This window comes from Elgaria multicarinata, chromosome 7 (assembly GCF_023053635.1).
Source record: "Elgaria multicarinata webbii isolate HBS135686 ecotype San Diego chromosome 7, rElgMul1.1.pri, whole genome shotgun sequence".
Taxonomy (NCBI): domain Eukaryota; kingdom Metazoa; phylum Chordata; class Lepidosauria; order Squamata; family Anguidae; genus Elgaria; species Elgaria multicarinata.
The window spans coordinates 27,292,032-27,313,806 of record NC_086177.1 but is presented as its reverse complement, the minus strand read 5'-3'; the positions used below and the strand labels follow the sequence as shown (position 1 = coordinate 27,313,806).

The 21,775-nt window shown below is 42.3% G+C and overlaps 1 protein-coding gene across 1 annotated transcript in view; it reads left to right on the top strand.

Moving 5' to 3' along the window:
• PIGN (phosphatidylinositol glycan anchor biosynthesis class N) overlaps window positions 1-21,775 on the top strand; it is a 103,435-nt gene that overhangs the window by 30,281 nt on the left and 51,379 nt on the right. The window contains exons 12-21 of the mRNA XM_063130267.1: window positions 1,723-1,782; window positions 2,954-3,046; window positions 5,783-5,838; window positions 13,738-13,816; window positions 14,368-14,547; window positions 15,966-16,105; window positions 17,142-17,241; window positions 17,466-17,558; window positions 19,290-19,381; window positions 20,969-21,083. Of these exons, the coding sequence (XP_062986337.1) occupies window positions 1,723-1,782; window positions 2,954-3,046; window positions 5,783-5,838; window positions 13,738-13,816; window positions 14,368-14,547; window positions 15,966-16,105; window positions 17,142-17,241; window positions 17,466-17,558; window positions 19,290-19,381; window positions 20,969-21,083 (1,008 nt within the window). The remainder of the gene's footprint in view (window positions 1-1,722; window positions 1,783-2,953; window positions 3,047-5,782; window positions 5,839-13,737; window positions 13,817-14,367; window positions 14,548-15,965; window positions 16,106-17,141; window positions 17,242-17,465; window positions 17,559-19,289; window positions 19,382-20,968; window positions 21,084-21,775) is intronic.

Sequence of the window (21,775 nt, the reverse complement as noted above, 5' to 3'; positions counted from 1 at the left end):
CAGCAGTAAGAGTTTTTAGCTAAAATAGGCTGGTATCTTTGGTATTTTACCCCGGCTTCTTTTACCTTTCCCCTTTGTTCCTGCCCATCATCAGATCGCGGCTCCTGAGAGCACGTCAGGCCAAAAAAGGTTCTGCAGCCCTGGTATAGTGTTATTCTTCATTAGCACAAATCCAAATTGCCCTGACAGGCATAGTTTGTAACCAGGGGCTTGTCCACGTGGGTGCTTTGCGCCTGGATTGCTTCGGAGTGGCGGCAGGTGATCTATATGACACAGCCACCACTCCAATGCAATCCAGGGGCGAAGCCCCAAAGCTCTGCTCTAAAAAAGTCGGGAACTTACCCCGACTTTTTTTAGCTTGGAGCAAGGCTCTGTGCCTCTGCGGAGCCTTGTTAAGAAAAAAAAAAAAAAGAAGAAATAAAGTGGGGTGTGTGTGGAAATCCCAGTAGGGAGGGAGCACCCTGTTCCTACCCCCTTGTTCCCCTACCTTAGCTGTAAATGGGTTCTTCACATTTACAGCTCTTTTAAAAAAGAAAAGAACACCCAGTCCGACTTTTTAAAAAACAAACCTGCCCTTTGAAGCGGGGGCATCGATGCTCCCAGGTGCCCCTGAACTGGCGGCATTAGTCCTCGTGTGGGTGGGCGCAGCGGTGGCGGCAGGAATGCCCAGGACTGCTCTCTTTCTGATGTAAATAGTCGGAAGGAGCGTCGATGTAACTGCGCTGCGGCTTGCAGCAACATCGTGAAGATGAGGGCCAGCATTTAAAATGGCTTTGCAAATGCTGTTAATGGCTCAATCCTGGGCAATGCCCATAGCGCTACAATAGCACCGTGGTTCGGAGGTTGGGAATATTATGTTTCTAGAAAAGGCCTTTGTAACACAGAGCCCTAGTGCCTTCCCCGTCTCAAAAGCAACACCATCTCCACACACCCTGCCAACAGCATAGAGCCCCTCTGTTCCTAAGCCTTATGGGAAGTTTTTCCTCTCTGCTACGTTGGCCCACACTTTGAGTTTCTTAAAAGCAGTACAGTCCATGTGATGCTCTCCAGCAAAGGAGATCGTTACCTTGTCGTGGTGCTGGAGCTTGAGCACCTCAAGGATGCCATGAGCTAAACAGTGAAGGGACACCCAAGACGGGAAGGTCATGGTAGAGAGGTCAGACTAAATACGATCCCTGGGGAAGGTAATGGCAACCCACCCCAGTATTCTTGCCATGAAAACTAAATGGATCAGTACAACCAGAGATATGTCGATACACCATCGGAAGATGGTACCCCCAGGTCGGAAGATGGTCAAAATGCTACTGGGGAGGAACAGAGGATAAGTTCAACTAGCCCCAGATGTGATGACGCAGCTAGCTCAAAGCCGAAAGGACGGCTAGTGGCCGACGGTGCTGGTGGTGAACGACGAATCTGATGTTCTAAAGATCAACATATTCTGGAGGTGACAGACTTGACCTTGGGGGAGCTAGGGGTGGCAACGGCCGACAGAAAGCTCTGGCGTGGGCTGGTCCATGAAGTCACGAAAAGTCGGAAACGACTTAACGAATAAACAACAACAACAACCATGTGATGCTATCATCCCTCAAACACAGTAGTTTTGAACTACCTGTCCTAAACTGTGCTACATATTTTAAGATCTCTTTTCTCTATTGTGACAGATACTTAAACTTTTAATCCTGCTTTGATTTGCCTTAAGCTGAGAACATTTTTTGTTCGTAGGCTGATATAGCACCACTGATGGCTTCCCTTATTGGAGTCTCTTTCCCCCTCAACTCCGTGGTAAGGCATGTGCTAATTTTCTCTTGGCAGCAAAATGCGCTGCAATTCCTCTTGGGCATATAATAGATGTATGATACACTCAGGTATACATTGTGTACAAGGTAACCTATAATCTGAGAAGGGGACTGCAGAGCTCTAGTCTCTTTCTCCCATGTCCTACTGAAACTGATCAACTTGTCTCTTGGGACTGGGAGTCGAAGTCTAGCTGCACTGTGCTTTTACTCTCAATAGCTGTGTTTAGTTCTGGGGTGCTGTTTGGGGCAGTAAGTAGACTGTATCCTGCAGTCTGAAGTGGCACGGTCAAAAAATACATTTTCCATCTCACCTATTGGAAACTTTTCAAACATGTTCAAATATTTAGGGTATTCTCATGCCTTAGTCAGCTGAAGGTGGTTGGGAAAATGTACATTAATCAGGAGGCCTGATTCACATGTAATAACAATAAAAACATCACTCTGCGCAAACTATGAAGGAACCAGTTGTGGGCTGTGGAGTAAAAACAGTCTTCCCCGACAACCTATTGGTATCATTATGAGCAAACCCTGCACTTCGGTTTAAGTATGGGTCATTAACCACAAACAACCCATGAAGAAAACCTGGGTTGTTCTTAGTTGGGTTGTTCATGGTTGTTGTTGGGTTGTGATCTCTGGGTTGTTCGTGGCTAACAATCCATAGTTAAACTATAGAGCAGGGTTTGCATTTAATGATGAGTCAACATGATTTAACAAGAATGTTCAATTCAATGACAACCCATATTCAGCCCGTAGGGGCTGTTCACACATTGTGGATTAAATAACCCATGGTTTGCTGTGGCACAGGCTGGGCTTGTTCTGCAGCCTTTTTGGATATTTAACACTGGAATATTAATTGTAGGTGAACTGTTGGTTGTTTAACCCACAATTCAAAATATTCAATACACCCAGCATGCACTGTGGCAAATCATGCATTATTTAACCCATGATTTGCCACTATGATGTGTGAACCAGGTGATATTCTGGGTTGTTGTTATGTGCGAACCAGGTCTATGACATTTTGTAGGCGTTCTCTTGTTTTAAAAAGGTTTCCTTCTTTAATAATAACAACAACCTACTGTGTTGAGTAATAGGTCTTAGGACATATTTTTCTAGTTTTAGATGTTGTGAATAAAAGTGAATGTTGTTGTATTTTTCAGGGAATTCTGCCTCTGGAGTACCTGAATAATACTGCTCATTTTAAAGCAGAGAGTATGTTTACAAATGCCGCTCAGATTCTTGAACAATTCAAGGTAAATAAACTATGGTTGAAACATTATGAATGTCTCATTATATGCCCAGATAGATACTTTCAGTGAAAAACAGCATACTTCTAAAAGCTGTTACGGTAGAGAGATAGAACACACTAATTTGCATGTTTATGATTATAATTTAGAGTGATGGAAGAATTATGTGCATACTCTAAGATACTGAATTTATAATAAGGAACAGTGGCTTTAAGGAAAACTAGCTTTAATCCCTGCAACTCTTTTTATTTTAATGTAACAACCTGACACTTTTCATTGACTTAAACAGAAATGTGAATGTTTCACGGTAATAGTGGTGCTGAATTAGGAAGGGGAATTTAATTTCCCAGGGTCAAATTCTGGCTAGCTGGTGTGAATGGACGCCACTGAAAGCAGAGCAGTCTCATAGGAGGGTAGACTCAGTCCTGGAATTTAATTCTGATCTCGTTAATGACTGTTTCTGGCAATCCTCAAAGTGCTTTGCTGGCACGCATCCTGGTCAAGCTACTGGGACTTGAATCATAAGCATTGACAGAGTTGGAGTTTAGGGTTCCTCTTCAGCTGGGATTGAAACATTCTCGTTACAATCTGCGCGTACGGGTTCGAGTATGTGCCAAATGAAACAGAAAATGAATTGCTTGGACTTTGGACCTCTAATCTCTTTAAGGCTAGAATTCTTCAAGGACCGCTTGTTCCTGTACGTGACTGTCCGCTCTTTAAGGTCATCACGGAGAGGGCCTTCTTGATACTTTGCCTAGACTTTAGAAGTCCCTCCCAAAGGAGGTTTGCCTTGCTCACCCTTTAATGGCATTTTGCAAGAAGGCAAAGACCTTCCTTTAAAAAGGACAACTTTTTAAATTGTCATTCTTCCTGACTTTTTTTTACTTATCTTGCTGTTAACTAATTTATTATTTTAAATCGTTTTAATTGTGTTGATATTGTTAGCATTTGGTAATGCTGTGATTGTTAGCTGGCTTTGAACTTTTAAGAAACAAGGCAGGTGCTGTGGGGAATGTACATTTTTTTCCAGCTGGCTGCTGTTTAGAATTTTGGGATATGCAGCTGTTCCAGCTGTTCTGCGGTGCCCTCTCCTGACACACCAGAACCAAGTCTCCCCAAGGTATAATGGAGAGTTACAGGCAGACTACCAGAACACAGGAGATGGAAGACTTGAGTCAAATTTGACACCTACACAGCATACAAAAACCTACGTTCTACCAGTGATTGTGAAAAACATTTGTTTCTTTCCAGCCGCCATTGCACCGGCAAGATATTGTCTGGTGGAGCTTTTTAAGGAAATGAATGTACTAATTCATCCTCATCCCAGTTGTTGTCTTACTTCTCTTGCCTGTTGTAATCAATTTGCTAAACATTTTGTTAGTAAAACCACTTGCTTTGGACTTCACATATAGACTGTTATTTCTAGAGTTCTGATGGCTGAGAGATCCATTGTTGGATGGGTTTCAATTTTTCTTGCCCAAGAATGTTGATAAGCTATTTGGAATCTTTACATCTTGCAACCGCTCATTTATCCTTGCCTGTCCTGGCTGGGTTAAGCCTAGTTGAGACAAACCAGGGGCCTGGTTGTCAAAAACAGTAAATGTTTTTCTGTCCATAGGGAGATCTCCCTTTTCTCCTGATATTGCATCCTTTGTTTCTGATCTAAGAATATTTCTTATTTATTTATTACATTTATATCCCACCCTTTTTCCTCCAAGGAACCCAAGGCGGCGTACATAATCCTCCTCCTTTCCTTTTTATCCTCACAACAACAACCCTGTTAGGTAGGTTGGGCTGAGAATCTGTGACTGGCCCAAAGTCACCCACTGGGTTTCCATGGCCAAGTGGGTAGAACACGGATCTCCCGACTCCCAGTCCAACACCTTAGCCACTACACCACACATGCTGAATAAGCAGTACACTGGACGCCCTAAATTTTCTTTGTTTCCCTTCTATAGGGGATGATGATGATGATGATGATGATGATGATGATGACGATGATGATTTTTATTAATTACATTTCTATATCTCCTCATAGCCAAAGCTGTCTGGGAAGTTATACTTCAACTGTAGTGACCATTCACCCACCATCAACTAAACTTTGCCTTTTGTCTTATTAATGATTTTTCTAATGGGAAGTGCACAGTATTTTTCATTTCTCTTATAATGGGCTATTGGAACTATTCCAGGAACTCTTTAAGTCATTGCAGGAGCTGGCTGTACTTGGTGTCTTGTGCCATCCTGTGATCAGCGTTCTCTGTCTCTCCCACTCTTAATCCCATGATGTTCTGCCTTAGAGTTTGTCAACTTCCCCCATTGGTATAGGTCTTTCTGGAGGCAGGAAACTCCAGGTATATGGATGCTAAAAGAGTATTGTTGGGTTTGTCAGCAAGGTCGGAACAGTTAGGTGGGGCCAGTACATGAGAGAGGGACTTTTCCACAGTGGCTCCATACCTTGGGAATAAGTTGCTATCAGGGGTCTGGCAGAGCCCATCATTGTGGGTTTTTAAGAATGCCCTGAAAACATAATATTTTTCTCTGGCCTTCCTCTGATTATGTTTTATCAGACTGAGCTGTGGCTGCAGTTTTCTGTTGTAAGCTCTATTTTAAGCTGCTGTTGCTGTTTTTATTGTGTTTTTACCATTTTTAATACCGCCCCAGTTAAATAATGATCAGTTATTTCATATAAAGGCATTTTTGCTAACAGCCCTTGATTGTTTTTCTCTTGCTGTATGTTTTCAGGTCAAGATGGCTCAGAAGAAGAATACCACGTTATCGTTCCTGTTTTCACCATTCAAGTAAGTCCGTTTTCCATGTCTGCACGTTGCTGTGTCAGCTCCCTGTCTCTCTTTGCTTTCTGTCATGTGCCAGTGACAAAGGAGCGATGCATAAAGTGACAGCACTGGCTGAGAACCATTGTGAGACCAGCTCAGCCTGTGCAGGAGCAAGTGCTTAGCAGACTGAGAAAAGGCAACCCAAACACTTGAAATCATTTGGCCAAAGGGAATATACCCTGAGAGTCCTAATAATCCTTTATAACAGGAGACATCAAACATCTTCCAGCTTGAGGGCCGATTTCAATTTCCAATGGTGGGTGGGGCCAAAGCAAAAGGATTGGGGCCAAACAGCAAAAATACCAGTAGAGCTTAAAGCTGTTACTTCCAGTAACTAAGGTGCGACATTTCAACCTTTTAGAATAGGGGGGTGGAGGGCCGGAATGTGTAAAAGTTAGGAAACCAACAAAAGATCAACCCTTGGAGAAAAGGGGGTGGGGCCAGAGGAAGGGGGTGTAGCTATCTCTGGACCACCACCCCCTCAGAGGGATGAAATTGGCCCCCTTGCAAAAAAAAAGAGAGGTTTTGTGAGAACTAATGTTATAAAGTTTGATGCCCTTTGCATCAAGAATTCCTGAAGCAAACCAGTGAATCAGTGCCACCTTCGGTTCTACAGCAGTTGACTCATGGCTTCATTGCAATTTGCCTAGAGAGAAGGAGATTGTAGACACGGTTTATCGATGCAGAGGGTGGCTTGGGGGGAAGTGAGCTGGGATATTAAAAAGCTACTAACACTGAACGAGTTTGTGTTCCCTGGCAGCGCTGCTCCTGCCTACACATTCTACTACTCCCCCTAAAGATAGGAGAGTGGTATGAGGAAGCTGAAGTCATTGTGCCATGGTTCTCCCACTCAATGACTGACATCTGCTTCTTATTTATAAATAACATGTTTATACCACTTTCCCAAGTATGTCACAACATTAAAAGGAGATCATAACATCGAAGTATAGATCAGCCTTCTTCAACCTGGTGTCCTTCAGATGTTTTTGGCTTCAAGCCCCATCAGCCGCAGCCAACATGGTCAATGGAAAGGAATCCTGGGAGTTGTACTCCAAAACGTCTGGAAGCACAAGGCTGGGGAAGGCTAGTATAGATAATGTCAAGTAAAATGACTATTAATTAAAACAACCACAGAAATAACCCAGTTCAGCCAAAAGCCTCTCCAAAAAAATAATAAAAAGCTTTTCTAACATCTTCAGGGAGAAAGTTCCGTTATGTTTGAGCCATGACTGAAAATACCTCTGCTTTATTTTTGTTTTAAAATGGATATATATCCTAACCTGTCTCTAATACTCTAAGTCCCTGATGCAAATTATGTTATTTTATATTTTTAAGGAGACAGTAAATAAGAACCAAGAAACTGCAAGCTACAACATAGTCCCAGATTTATTGATAAATTGGGATCATGATTGACTTTGGTCCCAATTAAATCAGATTTGTGAGTCCCAAAGTGAGACAAATCACAAATGGATCCGTTTAACAGTTTATTGATTGCGCACAGATGATATGTGGAGGCAGAAAGAATATACAAAGAAGAGAGAGTGGCCCCAATATTCAAACTTAAGAGGGAGAGCCTCCCAGTCCATGGGTGAGCTAAGAGACTACTCCCTACCTCAGAGGGGCGAGGTAATCAGGCATATGTACAGTTGTTGACAGATGGAGCTGCACTGGTTTGGTACCAATTAAAAGTATGTGAAAGACGCACTATAGAAGCCTCCCATCAAGGGGCCTACCTTTGTTAGCTAAAGCCTGCTAAAATCTACTAATTGTGTTGGGCTACGCAAGTCTCTATGCGTTCAGCATACTATACCAGACGCAAATGTGGGAACTCACTAAACTCCTCACCAGTTCTTCCAGTATCAAATCCACCACATGGCCACATATTTTCTAGACATAATTGATTGGGGAGGCGGAGCTGCCACGGAATTCATGTGGTGGGAAGCCAGTATAGGTGTTAACTTACCATATTTCTTTGATTCTAAGACACACTTTTCCCCCCATATAAACATCTCTAAAAATGGGGTGCGTCTTAGAATCGCGGGTGTGATTATTATTTCTTAGAATCAAAGCTTTTTTCTGTTGGTGGTACTGAAATTAGTGTGTGTCTTTCAATCAATGGCATCTTAGAATCGAAGAAATACGGTAGTTAATGCATAATATGTTGCGATCTCTCTCTCTCTCTCTCTCTCTCTCTCTCTCTCTCTCACACACACACACACACACACACACACACACACACACACACAATCTTTACCCCTGTAGAGATGAGCAAGAAGCCTGGAGAAATTGCAGACCTGTGTTAGAATAAAAGCAAGGACCAGGAGGTTTTTGTTACCATTTTATTATGATTGCCTAGCATTTATTTGGGCCTTGAGAGTGTTCAGAGTGCTTCTCATACATTATCTCAGTAATGCTTACAATAGTCTTGTAAAGTAGATCAACGTTTTCGCCTTTTGTTTCAGACAGCAAGTAAAAAATGCTTGGGCTGAAAGCTGGCTTGCCATCTAGGGCCATCTAGTGAGCTCCTGGCAGAGATGGAAATTGAACCGGGAACTTCCCCCAGTTCACTGCTCTACCACTGGACTCCTCTTGGCCATGTTCTTTGTAGTGATGGTAAAAATCTTAATTGTCTGTCTGTCCAAAGAACTAAAGCCTTGTACAGAAATCCCATGTGTATCTGGCCTATGTCTTTCATTATGCATACTTAGCCTTTACAACATGAACAGGAGAGAGTTTGCTTTAAATTGTGTTTGTGATGATTTTCCTGTGCTTCCCTATTAAGCTCCTTTCACTCCCAAGTGTCCCTCATCACATCTTCCAGACCTTCAGGCTAAATGTGCTATTTCTAGTTTCTGCTGAAGTCTCCTGACTCGGCTGTAATGCTGGCCAGAGGAATTGCTGCAGATCACATTTTTCCCTCCCTCTGGCCCTTAATTGACCCTGACTCTAAGTTAATTTACATGCAAAGTACATAAATATGCAAGCGTGCCTTCACAGCCTTTTTTTAAAAAAACTGCTTTGTTATCATGAGGGGCTTATGCAATTCACCCGTGTCAAGGATTTATGGAAACAGAGGAACTTAATTTCCATTTTGTTTAATTTTTTTTGGGTCTTGCAAGTGTATGCTTGTTTTATATGCTGCTCGGCTATTGTAAATGTCCGTATGCAAATGCTTTCATTTGTAACTAATTCCTCTGGCTCCCTCAAGACTAGCCTGTGGTGTAAATTTGGATGCAGTGTGGTTTAATATAAGCACCTGGGCCCAGGATATCAGGCAATCAAGCACCATTGAATATCAGTCTTCCTTTCCGAGACTTTATACTTCAGGTGAGCAAGAAATACTCCCTCCTCCATCTACACTAGGGTTAGGCGACCTGGTGCCCTCTAGTTGTCATGGGCTACAACTCTCGCAATCCCTGGCCATAGGTCATGCTGGCTCAGGCATATGTGAATTGTAGGGCACCTGTTCCTGACCTACACTTTTGTCAGACTTGGCTCAGAGATTAGTCCATCTTACGTATCACTGCTTAATACATCGATGTATTAAGCAGTACGTATCACTGCTTAATACATCGAGATACACATGAGCCTTGTGCCCACACACTCCACCCTCACGCCTTCCTTTCCTCCTCCATTCTCAGTGTGCTGGGATTCAGTTCTCCCTGCCTTTATTAGCCATAGTTTCCTGTTACATTTGAACCTGGAAACTATGGTAACCAGGATTGCAACACGCCAGGATCTGAAACCAACTTCAGACTTTCAGACCACACTGTGAGTGTTAAACCACCCTTCAAAATCAACTGACCTTAGGTTTCCAAAATAGACGGGGTGGTGGTGTCACATCTCCACTCTTCCTACTGCGTTGCAATAGCAAGCAAATTACGCAGAAAGTAACTATTTTTGCATTGGCGAAACGTGACTGGACTCCAATTCCCCATGTACTTGATTGTTAATTGGATCAATGGGACATGGCCTGATTTCTGATGTGGCGGGAGCTCTGTATTGATTTTTAGGTGTTTTTCATTCCGATTAAATGTATATCTAGGTTTGGACAAGTATGAGAACACCACATTTTTCAATGTGAATGTTTTGTACCTATTTGTACTCGACGTGTTCGCTGAATGTTACGGTTATGGCTGAAACAAATCAAACCGGCTTGATGGACTTGCAAGGTTGGTGCACTGCTAAAGTTTTGTACCACTGCTTAGTACCTGGCTCAAATATAATGGTGAATCCTGTGAGACACAAAAAGGGAGAAAAATCTCAGGATGCTATAGGAAAAAATTTATTATGCAAAAGCCCAACAGGTTTCGGCCTCTTATTTTTTTTAGCCCTTCTTCAGGAAGTTGTTATAATGCATGCAGAAATTATTAACATCAAATTTTATTTATTTATTTATTATATTTTTATACCGCCCAATAGCTGAAGCTCTCTGAGCGTTATACAATTGTCTTGTGATGGTGACTAGCTAGTCAGGCTTTTGTATAATAAAATTTCCCCATAGCATCCTGAGACTTCTCTCCCTTTTTGTGTACACCTTGGAGGCTCATCTGCCTTGCAACCTTGAATCCCATGAGAGCATCCCTGGAGCAAGTAGCCTCCCATTACACATGTGAAGACGCTAAGTGAAGACACTCCTTCTAGAGATGTTGGTTCTCAAAATCAATCCTTTATTATTATTTATTTATTTATATAGCACCATCAGTGTACATGGTGCTGTACAGAGTAAAACAATAAAATAGCAAAACCCTGCCGCATAGGCTTACCTTCTAATAAAATCACAATAAAACAATAAGAAGGGGAAGAGAATGCACCAAACAGGCACAGGGTAGAGTAAAACTAACAGTATAAAAGTCAGATCAAAATCAAGTTTTAAAAGCTTTGGAAAAAAGAAAAGTTTTTAGCTGAGCTTTAAAAGCTGGGATTGAACTTGTAGTTCGCAAATGTTCTGGAGGAGCGTTCCATGCGTAAGGGCAGCAGAAGAAAATGGACGAAGCCGAGCAAGGGAAGTAGAGACCCTTGGGTGGGTCAGAAACATGGCATCAGAGGAGCGAAGAGCACGAGTGGGGCAATAGTGTGAGATGAGAGAGGAAAGATAGGAAGGAGCTAGACCGTGAAAAGCTTTGTAGGTCAACAGGAGAAGTTTATATTGGATTCTGAAGTGAATTGGAAGCAAATGAAGAGATTTCAGAAGTGGAGTAACATGGTCAGAGCGGCGAGCCAAGAAGATCATCTTAGCAGCAGAGTGGTGAACAGAAACCAACAAACTGATGTGAGAAGAAGGAAGGCCAGTGAGAAGAAGGTTGCAGTAGTCCAACTGAGAAATAACCAACGCATGAACAAGAGTCTTGGCAGAAGAGACAGACAAAAATGATTGAATCCTGGCAATAAGATATATGAATGTATAAAGCTTCCTCAGATCCATGGTCTGACTGGGCCTGTTTAACCCAATATTCCCTTTTCTGACCAGCCATAGCTCTCCACTATTTGGGACAGAGCCCTCTAGCCTGTGCTCATTTTAACTGGGCATGCATGATGGGGATTGAACCTGGGATTTTCTACCCACAAGGGAGATACTCTATTACTGAGCTATGGCCCCTCCCTTCATGTAATTCATGTTGTCTTTGTGGACAGACCCACAAGGAAGTGCCATTTCCCACAAATGGCACCTCTGTGTGAGTGCAAATTCAGTGGTGTTGGTGGCACTTGTGTTGGAGCCCTGTTATGTGTGAACAGGGCCTTAGTTGCTGTGGGCTCTATTTGCTACGATGGTACTGTCAAAGTCTCATGGGGTGTGGTAGACGTCCTTGCTGCACTCTGAGGATGCGGACAAGCTGGAGCGTGTTCAGAGGATGGCAGCGAGGATGATCAGGGGTCTGGAAACAAAAGCCCTATGAGGAGAGACTGAAAGAACTGGGCTTGTTAAGTCTGGAGAAGAGAACATTGAGGGGAGACATCATAGCACTCTTCAAATACTTGAAAGGTTATCATAGAGAAGGGCCAGGATCTCTTCTCGATCCTCCCAAAGTGCAGGACATGGAATAATGGCCTCAAGTTACAGGAAGCCAGATTCCGGCTGGACATCAGGAAAAATTTCCTGACAGTTAGAGCAGCACGACAATGGAACCAGTTACCTAGGGAGGTCGTGGACTCTCCCACACTAGAGACATTCAAGAGGCAGCTGGACAGCCATCTGTCAGGGAAGCTTTAAGGTGCATGAGCAGGGGGTTGGACTTGATGGCCTTGTAGGCCTCTTCCAACTCTACCATTACATGATTCTATGATTAAGTAGAGGACTATCCTCTACTGTTTCCTAGAACATATGCTAGGAAAGGGACCCTACTGTGTATGTCAGAAGTTCTTTTCAGTGTGATTTTTTTAAAAAAGGGAAAGAGAACTGTGAGAGAAATACAATATGTATGGTAATATGGCTTAACAGGAAGCATATTCTTCTTTAAAAAGTTTTACTTTCTTTTGTTGGTTTTATGAGGGTGAAGTGACTTCCCTTTTCTCTGAAACAAGTGGTGTGTCTAAAGAGTATTGACAGGAATCACTGACCAGACTGAAGTCTCTTGAGACTATTACCCTGGGGTTTCTTGTTTGTTTTGTTTTGTTTGATCACAGCCTTAGCGTCTGGGCTGTCAAGCGCTGATTTTTAATGGGACACATAAATGATGTGGCGGAAATATTAATTTTGTCAGGTATACTCCCAATGAGAGCAAGTAACATCTCATAAGGGACAATTTACAAGCCTTTGCACAATTAGCACTGATGTTTAGTTACATAATTAATTGTCCTTACACATGAATGATGTTATTTATATTCGTGAAACTAAGCAGCTTTGGTCTCATCATTGTTCATGATAAGCCATTGCAATTTTAGCGGTTATAATCCCAAACCTCTTGGGCCTTCTTAGTATTATACAGGTGCAGCGATCTGTAAGATCTAGTTACCATTAGTTCAAACCCCTCAGCTTCTATAGTGGCTGCATTCACAATATTACAGCTGTTGCAGGACGATGCGCTTGGCAATTAGTACCTCTTCCCACCTTCTGTTTTAAAAAAAATGCTATCCTTTTTATACCTTCTGCTTCTGAATAACTGTGTCCTGTCTAGCTCCATGGTTATTTCTGGAGGGTTTTGTTTGGGCAATATCATAGAATCATAGCATAGTAGAGTTAGAAGGGACCTGTAAGGCCATCAAATCCAACCTCCTGCTCAATGCAGGAATCCACCTCAGCTGCATCTTGGAAGGCCTCCAGGGAGGGAGAGCCCACTACCTCCCTGGGTAATCGGTGTCCTGATGTCCAGCCAGAATCTGGCTTCCTTTAACTTGAGCCCATTATTCTGCGGCCTGCACTCTGGAATGATTGAGAAGAGACCCTGGCCCTCCTCTGTGTGACAACCTTTCAAGTACTTGAAAGTGCTATCATGTTTCCCCTGAGTTTTCTCCTTGCTTTTTGTGATGCTCCATATCCTAACCATATCCTATGGTTTTAATTTTTGTCTTACTATGGTTTTAATTTTTGTGAACCGCCCAGAGAGCTTCGGCTATTGGGCGGTATAGAAATGTAACAAATAAATAAATAAATAAATAAAAGCACACACGCGCACACCCCCGGGTAAGTACAGGAATTCTAAAAAATTGCATTATGTTTTTGTAAGTGTGCTTTTTTTTTTTTGCAAGACAGCAATCTGTCAGCGAGAGCATGCTTACATTTTTTTAAATTAGAGCCTGATTTTATTTTTATTTTTAAAAAAGGAAAGCAATATGTTAAAAGAAAAGTACCCGCTCTTATTCCTCTTTCCTAAAAAGAGAAATAAAACAGATTTTAAAATATTTTGCCCTGCATGTTTTGCACAGGTCTCTCTCTGATTCAAAGCAGATCGACATTCTCAGAAAAGCAAGGACTTTTATTCAGCACGAGAAATACGAGGAAGCAGTAAGTGAACCGTCTGAGTCCATTCCATCTTCTTTTCATTTTCTGTGTAAAATTTTAACAAGCTGTTTGTTGTTTTTCTAACTCATCTGGTTCCACTTCCTTTCTCCCTTCTGTCATTTACTGGTAGAATATATACTTTTAATGTATAAACCCAAGTTTGATCTCTGGCAGTAGGATTTGTAAAGACCCTTCCTCTGCGTCCTTGGTCTACAATGATTTGGTCTAAACTCAGTTGCAAGTCAGTGTTGAGAGCAATAGGGTTTGATAGGATGTTCTGAGTTTGTCAGAGCGAGTATTCCTTAGCTGAGAAACATAATTATCATAGACAACTTGGTTAGCAGATGAAGACGAAAACTACAGGGGAGTGAGGACAATCGCTTTCCGTTGTGGGATGGCTTTTTATTTAAAAAAAACACACGACCAGGGAAAAGAATCATGCAGCTGAGCTTTACGAATGCCATTCCTTTTCAGATTTTAAGGCTCAATGCACCAAGGGTCTAACTCTTATAATATGTCTCTCTTATGTTCTTATGTTGCTTTCCTTTCTGTAGGCATTGCTTTGCAGCAAGCTGATTAGCCTTGCTTTGGAAGGGCTTTCGTATTATCACACATATGACAGGCTTTTCCTAGGCATAAGTGTCGCCATGGGTTTTGTGGGCTGGACGTTGTACGTGATTCTGATCATTATAAAGACACATACAAGTCTGACCAAAAACATCTCAAGGACTAAGGTAAGTTAAAACGTGGGACCACTGGGATCTCTAATTTTATTGCCTTTCCTTTCCTTGTTGTCTCGCCCATGAAAATTTGGATTATAAGCTCTTCGGGAACACGAGCCTCTCTTTTCCTGGCTGCGTTTCTCTGTAAAATGCCTTGTAAACTGAAGGCTTTGTATGAATAATTAGTATTATCAGTACAGTTGGGAAACGTTTGCAGATCTCACAGGGTTTTTCTTTTCTTTTCGGTTTTCTGATTTCCAAAATGGCACTACTGTACTTGAGCAGAATAGACAAAACTTTTTCAAGAGTATGATTGCCCTAGATACAGATTTTTAAACAAGTTATATTTCTTCAATTAGGAAATGTAAAGACATTGAGTCTGAAAAGATGAACAGAGAGAACAAAAATGTTTTGTAGAGGAAAATAGAATCTGGTTGGGGAAAGTGGGGAGTTGTTGGACTTTTTTCTATCTGAAATTTTTATTTTATTTATTTACTATTGCATTTATATCCCGCCTTTTTTCCTGCAAGGAACCCAAGGCGGCGTACATAATCCTCCTCCTCTCCACTTTATCCTCACAACAACAACCCTGCATAGGATTTCCACCTTAATTGAATCAGGCTAAGTCAAACATTACATGAGTGAACTTCCATTGTGCAATGGGAGTTTCTCATCTGCTCCCACCCCCCTGCAGCCACCACTCCCATGTCCCCAGATCTTCTCTGGAATGGGAGACCTGCAGGGAAATGAGTGATTTTAAAGGTGGGGGGAAGCGTTACAGTTACTCACTACCCTATGTGTTTCCCATTCATGCAGGGGTTGGCGAGGTCCTTCGGGGTTCCCTCACATGGGCCACATCTCCCCACCCTGGCACCCCCCTTCTTGCCATAAAAAAGGAGGTTTTGCTTCGAATACAGTCCTTGGTGTGTGGGGTGTGTGTGGATTTTGCCCCCTCACCCCTAATTTTCAATTATTTCTTTATTTCCCAAGCCCCTTTTTGTGCACAACAGGACTGGTAAAAATTTTAAAAGCTGAAAATCGGGGTGGGGGTATCCCATGGCGGGGTGGGAGGAATTTCCACCCACCCCCAGTTTTCCCAGGAGCACCATGAAAATCTAATGGAAGTCAATGGAGTTCGTTGCCATAGACTTCCATTACTTTTTGTATGGGCAGCAGTTTGAGCATGATTGCAAATGGTGGTCGCAGCCCCGTTGGGCAAGCAGTTCACTAATGGATGCCTTTACCCACGTTTGGAGCGCTAGATGACATGATAAGCCATGATGGCTGCAATAAGCCGTGCTGAGAACCATGGCTTATGAGGGCATCTTACTTTGGCTAAATAAACCACTGTGGTTGGAGAAAACTGCACACAGGAAGTAACATGTTCATAATATTAAAATAATATTGACAAGTTTCTGTTTGATTTTCAGACAGATGGCAGTTTTTTCCAATGTACGTTTGTCGCTGTAGGAGCATCGATAGCCATTTTTCTACTCATTCAAAGTTTGCCTTGGACCTACTACATCTATTGCCTATTACCAGTCCCAATATGGTATGCAGTTTTGAAAGAGTAAGTTTAAAAAGGGAGCAGGGGGTGGGGGTGGAATAGTGCTGCTGCCTTTGAATAAAATTGAGAGGAATTAAGGATAGAATCAATTTCCCTGCTTGAATTCCCTGTTTTTTAAAACCTTTCAAATTTGGTATGCGTGGCTTCTTAAAACCAGCATAGGTTTGTGAACTGATGGGCAATATCTGGCTACTTTGTGTCTATGGCCCCGTTCAGAAGACACCTTAAACCACAGCTTTAATCATGGTGGTTAAACCAGAAAGCCAGGCTGTGTTCAGAAGACACCTTAAACCATGGCTTTAACCACGGTGAGTCAGGCAAAAAACTTTATTCACTGTAGTTAAAGCCATGGTTTAAGGTGTCTTCTGAATGGTCCCCGGCTTTCTGGCTTAAACACTGTTGTTAAAGCCGTGGATTAAGATGTCTTCTGAATGGGGCCAATGTCAGATAGAAAACTTGAACTAGAAAAGCAAAAATATTCTTGTAACGTACAGGTGTCATTCACACCAAATGTAGTGATTGGGGGTGCTGTGTAGAGGGAAATGATCCTAACTTCTGAAGCTAGTGCTTAATATAGAAGAGAGGTATTTGGATAATAGGATTTCCTACATTGCTGGCATGAGCAGGATCTTATCTTCCTGCCTTTCTGTATGTCCCACAGAGCTATAAGTTAGATTTTGGCTTGTGATATGCAATGAATCGAGTTCTGTAAGGCAGTAAACTGTATGGGCACAGTGACTGTTCATCAGCAGAAATGCTTACCGAGAGATTGCAACATTGCAATAAGGACAGAATGCAAATGACCATCAAGTAGTGGAATAGTTGAGGGAAGGATAATGGTATGTTTGTAAAAGATGGGTGGTGGGAAAGGATGAAGGGTGAGGGACAGGTGAAGTCTGCAGAATTTAAGATGAATTAAAACATGTTGTTGTTCTCTAGTTTCATGCTTATGCATTAACTGTCCTTATCATGCGACAATGTATATATGTAGTTTCTAATCTAATATGAAATGATTATATAGTGTAATCTTTTCAAACAGATACCCTGTTATTCAAGGACTGATCACATCTCTTTTAAACTTTCAACGAACTGAATTTGTTGGATTTTTAGTATTTTGCACCTTGGGAATCGAAATATTAGTAAGTAATATACTACCTTTTAAAAAATTATTTATCAAAAAGCTTTTTGAAAGTGTTAATTTATCAAAATGAAATCATATAATCAAACCATAACAGAAGGAATGAATACAGTGTACTTAGAGAGAAGCTAAGACACAGATATGAAGAAGGTTTTTATCTGTTGCAGAAGAATGTCAGTCTTGCTCACATATCAATATATATTTTTCTCCTTTTTTTCCATTTAGGTTTTCTCCTTTTTCTATCGCTCTGCTCTCAGTTTTGGCCTGGTTGCCTTTTCTGCATGGCCCTTGGTCACTCAGCTGTGGACCCAAGCAAAGGTATTTTCTGCACAGTGAGGTTCTGATTCTTTGGTAGAAGGATCATCTTCACAGGCCACGTTGAAATGTATCCCTGCTTGAGAAGTTTCCTTGAAGTTAGTAAAGGAGCCCTCTGTGGTAGCCTTCCCCAACCTGGAAACCTCCAGATGTGTTGGACTGCAAGTCCATCCTTCCCAGCCAGGAATGGCCATAATGCCTGAGAATTATGGGAACTGTAGTCCAACACATCTGGAGGCGTTCAGGTTGGGGAAGGCTGTTCTGTAGGCATCTGAGGCTTCCGGAAGAAAAGAGTAATCTCACTTCTACTGTTTGGCTACTGGTGGCAGGTGCTTGATTCTGAAAATGAGAGATACCTCCATGCTAGATCCCAGATCGTGGTGGACTTCCTCAGGGGTTGACTATAAAACATCCTGTGCCCGGGGACATTTTCTCCTTAAATGGTTCATTCAAGATTGCTTTTAGGCAGTAATTGCAGACACTTTGTCCATGCTACCCTCAGCCCTGTGTCAGGTTCAGAATAGTAGTACTTAGTGTGCTGGAGTTAGATGAGGCAGATCTGGGTTCAAACCATGACTTGGCCACAAAGTTTACTGGATTACCTTGGGCCAGTCAATGCCTCTTAGCCTAATCTACCTTGGCTGTTAGAATAAAATGGAGGACCACGTACATAACTATTTGGAGGAAAGGTGGAATAAAAATGTAATAGGTAAATAATAAAATGGATCAATTACAGATGTTCTCTACGTTAGTCCGGTTTAAGAGATCCATTCAAAATTGATGATGTCATCAGGAATCTAGTGGGGCCTCTGACCTAGTTCACATAACATGGCCAGGTCATTGTGGGTTATTTAACCCACAATGAGCTGCAATGCATGCCAGGCCCAACATCCGAACCAGCCAGTGTAGCTTATTTTGAGGGTTAATTAAACCCCATTTAGTAGTAGAATTATGCAAGGGTTAGAGTTGCGGGGTAGTAGTCAGCATTTTAACCACACTTGCCTGCAATGAGTTCTACCTTAATCCCAATGATGATCTGTAGCTTTAATCACATTTTGATCATACTACTCCAGAGCACCCCAGGTTTCTCACCGTGGGGTGCTGATAACCCTGTGCAACACTTTATGCTGTGACTATCCCAAGATGCTCTCTTGTCACGCCAGGGTAGGTTGGTATTCTGTATGGCACCATATTTTCTGTTATAGTAGCTGCGTAGTAGCTGTGTTGCGATAAGCCGTTGTGTATACGTTGAGTGGGAAGTACAACCATTCTCTTTAAGCGTATGGGGTTTACTTCTAAATGAAATATGAGCCAGAAAGCACATGTTAGACCACTTCAAGTGACAACTGACATGACATTATGTGAATCATTTTTTAACTTAATGTTTCAATCCCCGTAATTAGTTCTATTTGCAGATATGATTCATTTGTGTCATATCTGCTAGTGTGGTGTAGTGGCTAAGGTGTTGGACTGGGAGTTGGGAGATCTGGGTTCTAGTCCCCATTTGGCCATGGAAGGTGACCTTGGGCCAGTCACAGACTCTCAGCCCAACCTACCTCACAGGGTTGTTGTTGTGAGGATAACATGGAGAGGAGGAGGATTATGTACGCCGCCTTGGGTTACTTAGAGGAAAAAAGGTGGGATATAAATGTAATAAATAATAATAATAATAATAATAATATGTTGTTGTTGTTGTTGTTGTTGTTGTTTTGTTTTGTTTTGCTTTTTTTGTAGACAACTGTGCTGAGCTGGATTCTTTCATGTCTGCTTCTGGCAGTCTTCCCCTTGTTGCCTGTGGTCGGAAGAGAGCCAAATATCTCTCTAGTGTAAGAGCACCAATCATATTCTTTCAGGTTTCCACTTTCTCATTTAATGTGCACAGATTTCATTTGATTCTTGTTGTTGTGTAGGAATGACATTAAGCGAAAGCCCATCAACGCTGCGGTTGAAATTCAGGTTTTAGATAATTATGGGGAAATGCATTATTTATTATTGTCTTTAATTTTTTTGAGATTCTTTAATGGAAATGTCATTTTTAGAGCCCAACGTCCCCCCTCTCTGGAGAAGGACGTCATATTGGGTTTGTTGTGAAAATATATCGTTTCTGGGAAGGGCTCTCTTCCAGTGTCACTCCTGAAAATCAGGGTTTCCAAATGGCTCCTGCTGGACCTCTTTTAGCCCAAGGGCCTCTTTGCATTTCGGAGAAGCTCTCAAGGTCTGCATTCCAGTGGTAGGTGGGGCTTAAGGCAAAATGGGCAGGGCCAGAATACCAAAAGCCCCACCATTTTGTAGTGTAAAACTCTTAGTGGTTGTAACTAAGCCTTAGGCAATGCATTTTAGAACGAGGAAATGCCTGGAAAACACTCAAGGATTGGCTATTGGTGAAAGCGGGAGAGACCAAGGGAAGGGGGCATGGTCACCTGGAGAACCCCAGAGGGCCAGACTGGGAACCCCCGGGCCTGAGATTCTTAATTAACCCCCATTTAGTAGTAGAGTAATGTGAGGGTTAGAGTTGGCGGGGAGGGGGGCAGCATTTTAACCACACTTCCCTGCAACGAGTTCTACCTTTTATGTCACTTAACCACATGTCCCTAGGATGAGCTGTAGCTTTTCTCACATTTTGATCACACTACTCCGGGGCACCCCAGGTTTCTCACCGTGGGGCGCTGACAACCCTGTACAACACTTTATGAGGTTCTGCATCCCTGATGTCGGGCTATGAAGACGGCATAGAGACCTTTCCCCCCCAGTTCGTCTGGTTCTCTCTTGATTCATCTATGAAGAAGGCGAGTGACTGGAACAACACTGAAGGATGTGCGAGCACCTTGTTTGGCTCTGAATGCCCACAGAGAGAACAGAAGTCAGAACCTGCAGTCACATTATTCCTGTGGATACTGCTCTAGTATGGGATTCTACCTTGCTGACAGTTCCCCCACACTGTTGGGTTCATATGTGTGACAATTGGTTTTCAAAGTGGCTTACGACACTTAGAATTCAGTACAAAGATATTGAAGATATGTGGGGGGAGTTGGGAGAGGGAGCTGTCTCTTCTGGACCCTGGCAGTTAGTGTCAAAGGCCAGGTTCTTCTCTCTGAGGGAGGAGGTAGAAGAAGGAGCTACAAGTATTGTTGAGATCTGGTAAAGATATCAGCTGAACAAAGTAGCCCTTTCACTGAAAAAGGAGCCAGCTTTTATAAAGCTTCCTTGCCTGGCCCACTAAGGGGAATTTTTATTTGCCATAAATGACCAGCCCCAATGGCTGTTTAACCCTCTCCACCGACATGAGGCTCAGATGAATGTCTTATGCATGTTATAGAGTTGTCCTTTAGTGGCTCAAGTAATTCAGTCTCCATGAAAACTCTTCCTAAGGCCATACTTTCCAAAAGGACTCACAAAGAGCTTCTCTTTTACAGAACAGCAGCGGGCTTGCTGGTTCTGTTGATGGCTTCATCCTACGTGGTGGCAAGTCTATGGAGAAGCAACAAGACATACTTGCATCATGAGGATCTCAAAATATATCTCTTTCAGGTCAGTAAGTTCTGTGAACATGAATTATGGAGGAGTATGATTTTCACAATTAAAAAAATCAGTTCTGCGTGTTCCTCGGAGTTAACCTACTTCTCACCCAGAGTTTTCCCACAGATTTGCCTGATTTGCTATTTTTAAGGCGCTTATACTTCTTGGCTATAATTCAGCACCTCCAAAGGTCAATCAGAGCTACATGTGTGCTTCTCTGTGTTCTTTTGTGAACAAGGAACACTCCACCTTTATAATTGAGAAATCCTATGTAGCTGTAGAGTGTTTTTCCCTTCACAAGAGATAATGGGAGAAACCTTGCAGTCCACCAAGTACTGCTGCTGTGTAACTGATTAATTGTGTGACGTTAATGTTGAGTAAAGGGTGTTCACAATGTATACTGTAAAATTAAGCTGGGTAAGGCATTCTGGATCAGGAGAGACTTTTATGTCAATAATGTGCTTATTATAATAAGTTGCTCTGTGTCTTGTATCTGAGGATCTGTGTAAGACGCGCCTTCACATAAATACAATCTCATGCTTTTTTCCCAAAAGTTATCTCCATACATTCTTGGCCATATGTAATTTCCAGAAGGATATCTTTCTATCTCTTTCTCTGGAGTTCGGAGACTGCCAGAACTGGAGATAGGATACTTGATGCTGTGGACCCAAAATAATTTTGTGTGTATGGAGGAGTGATGTTGG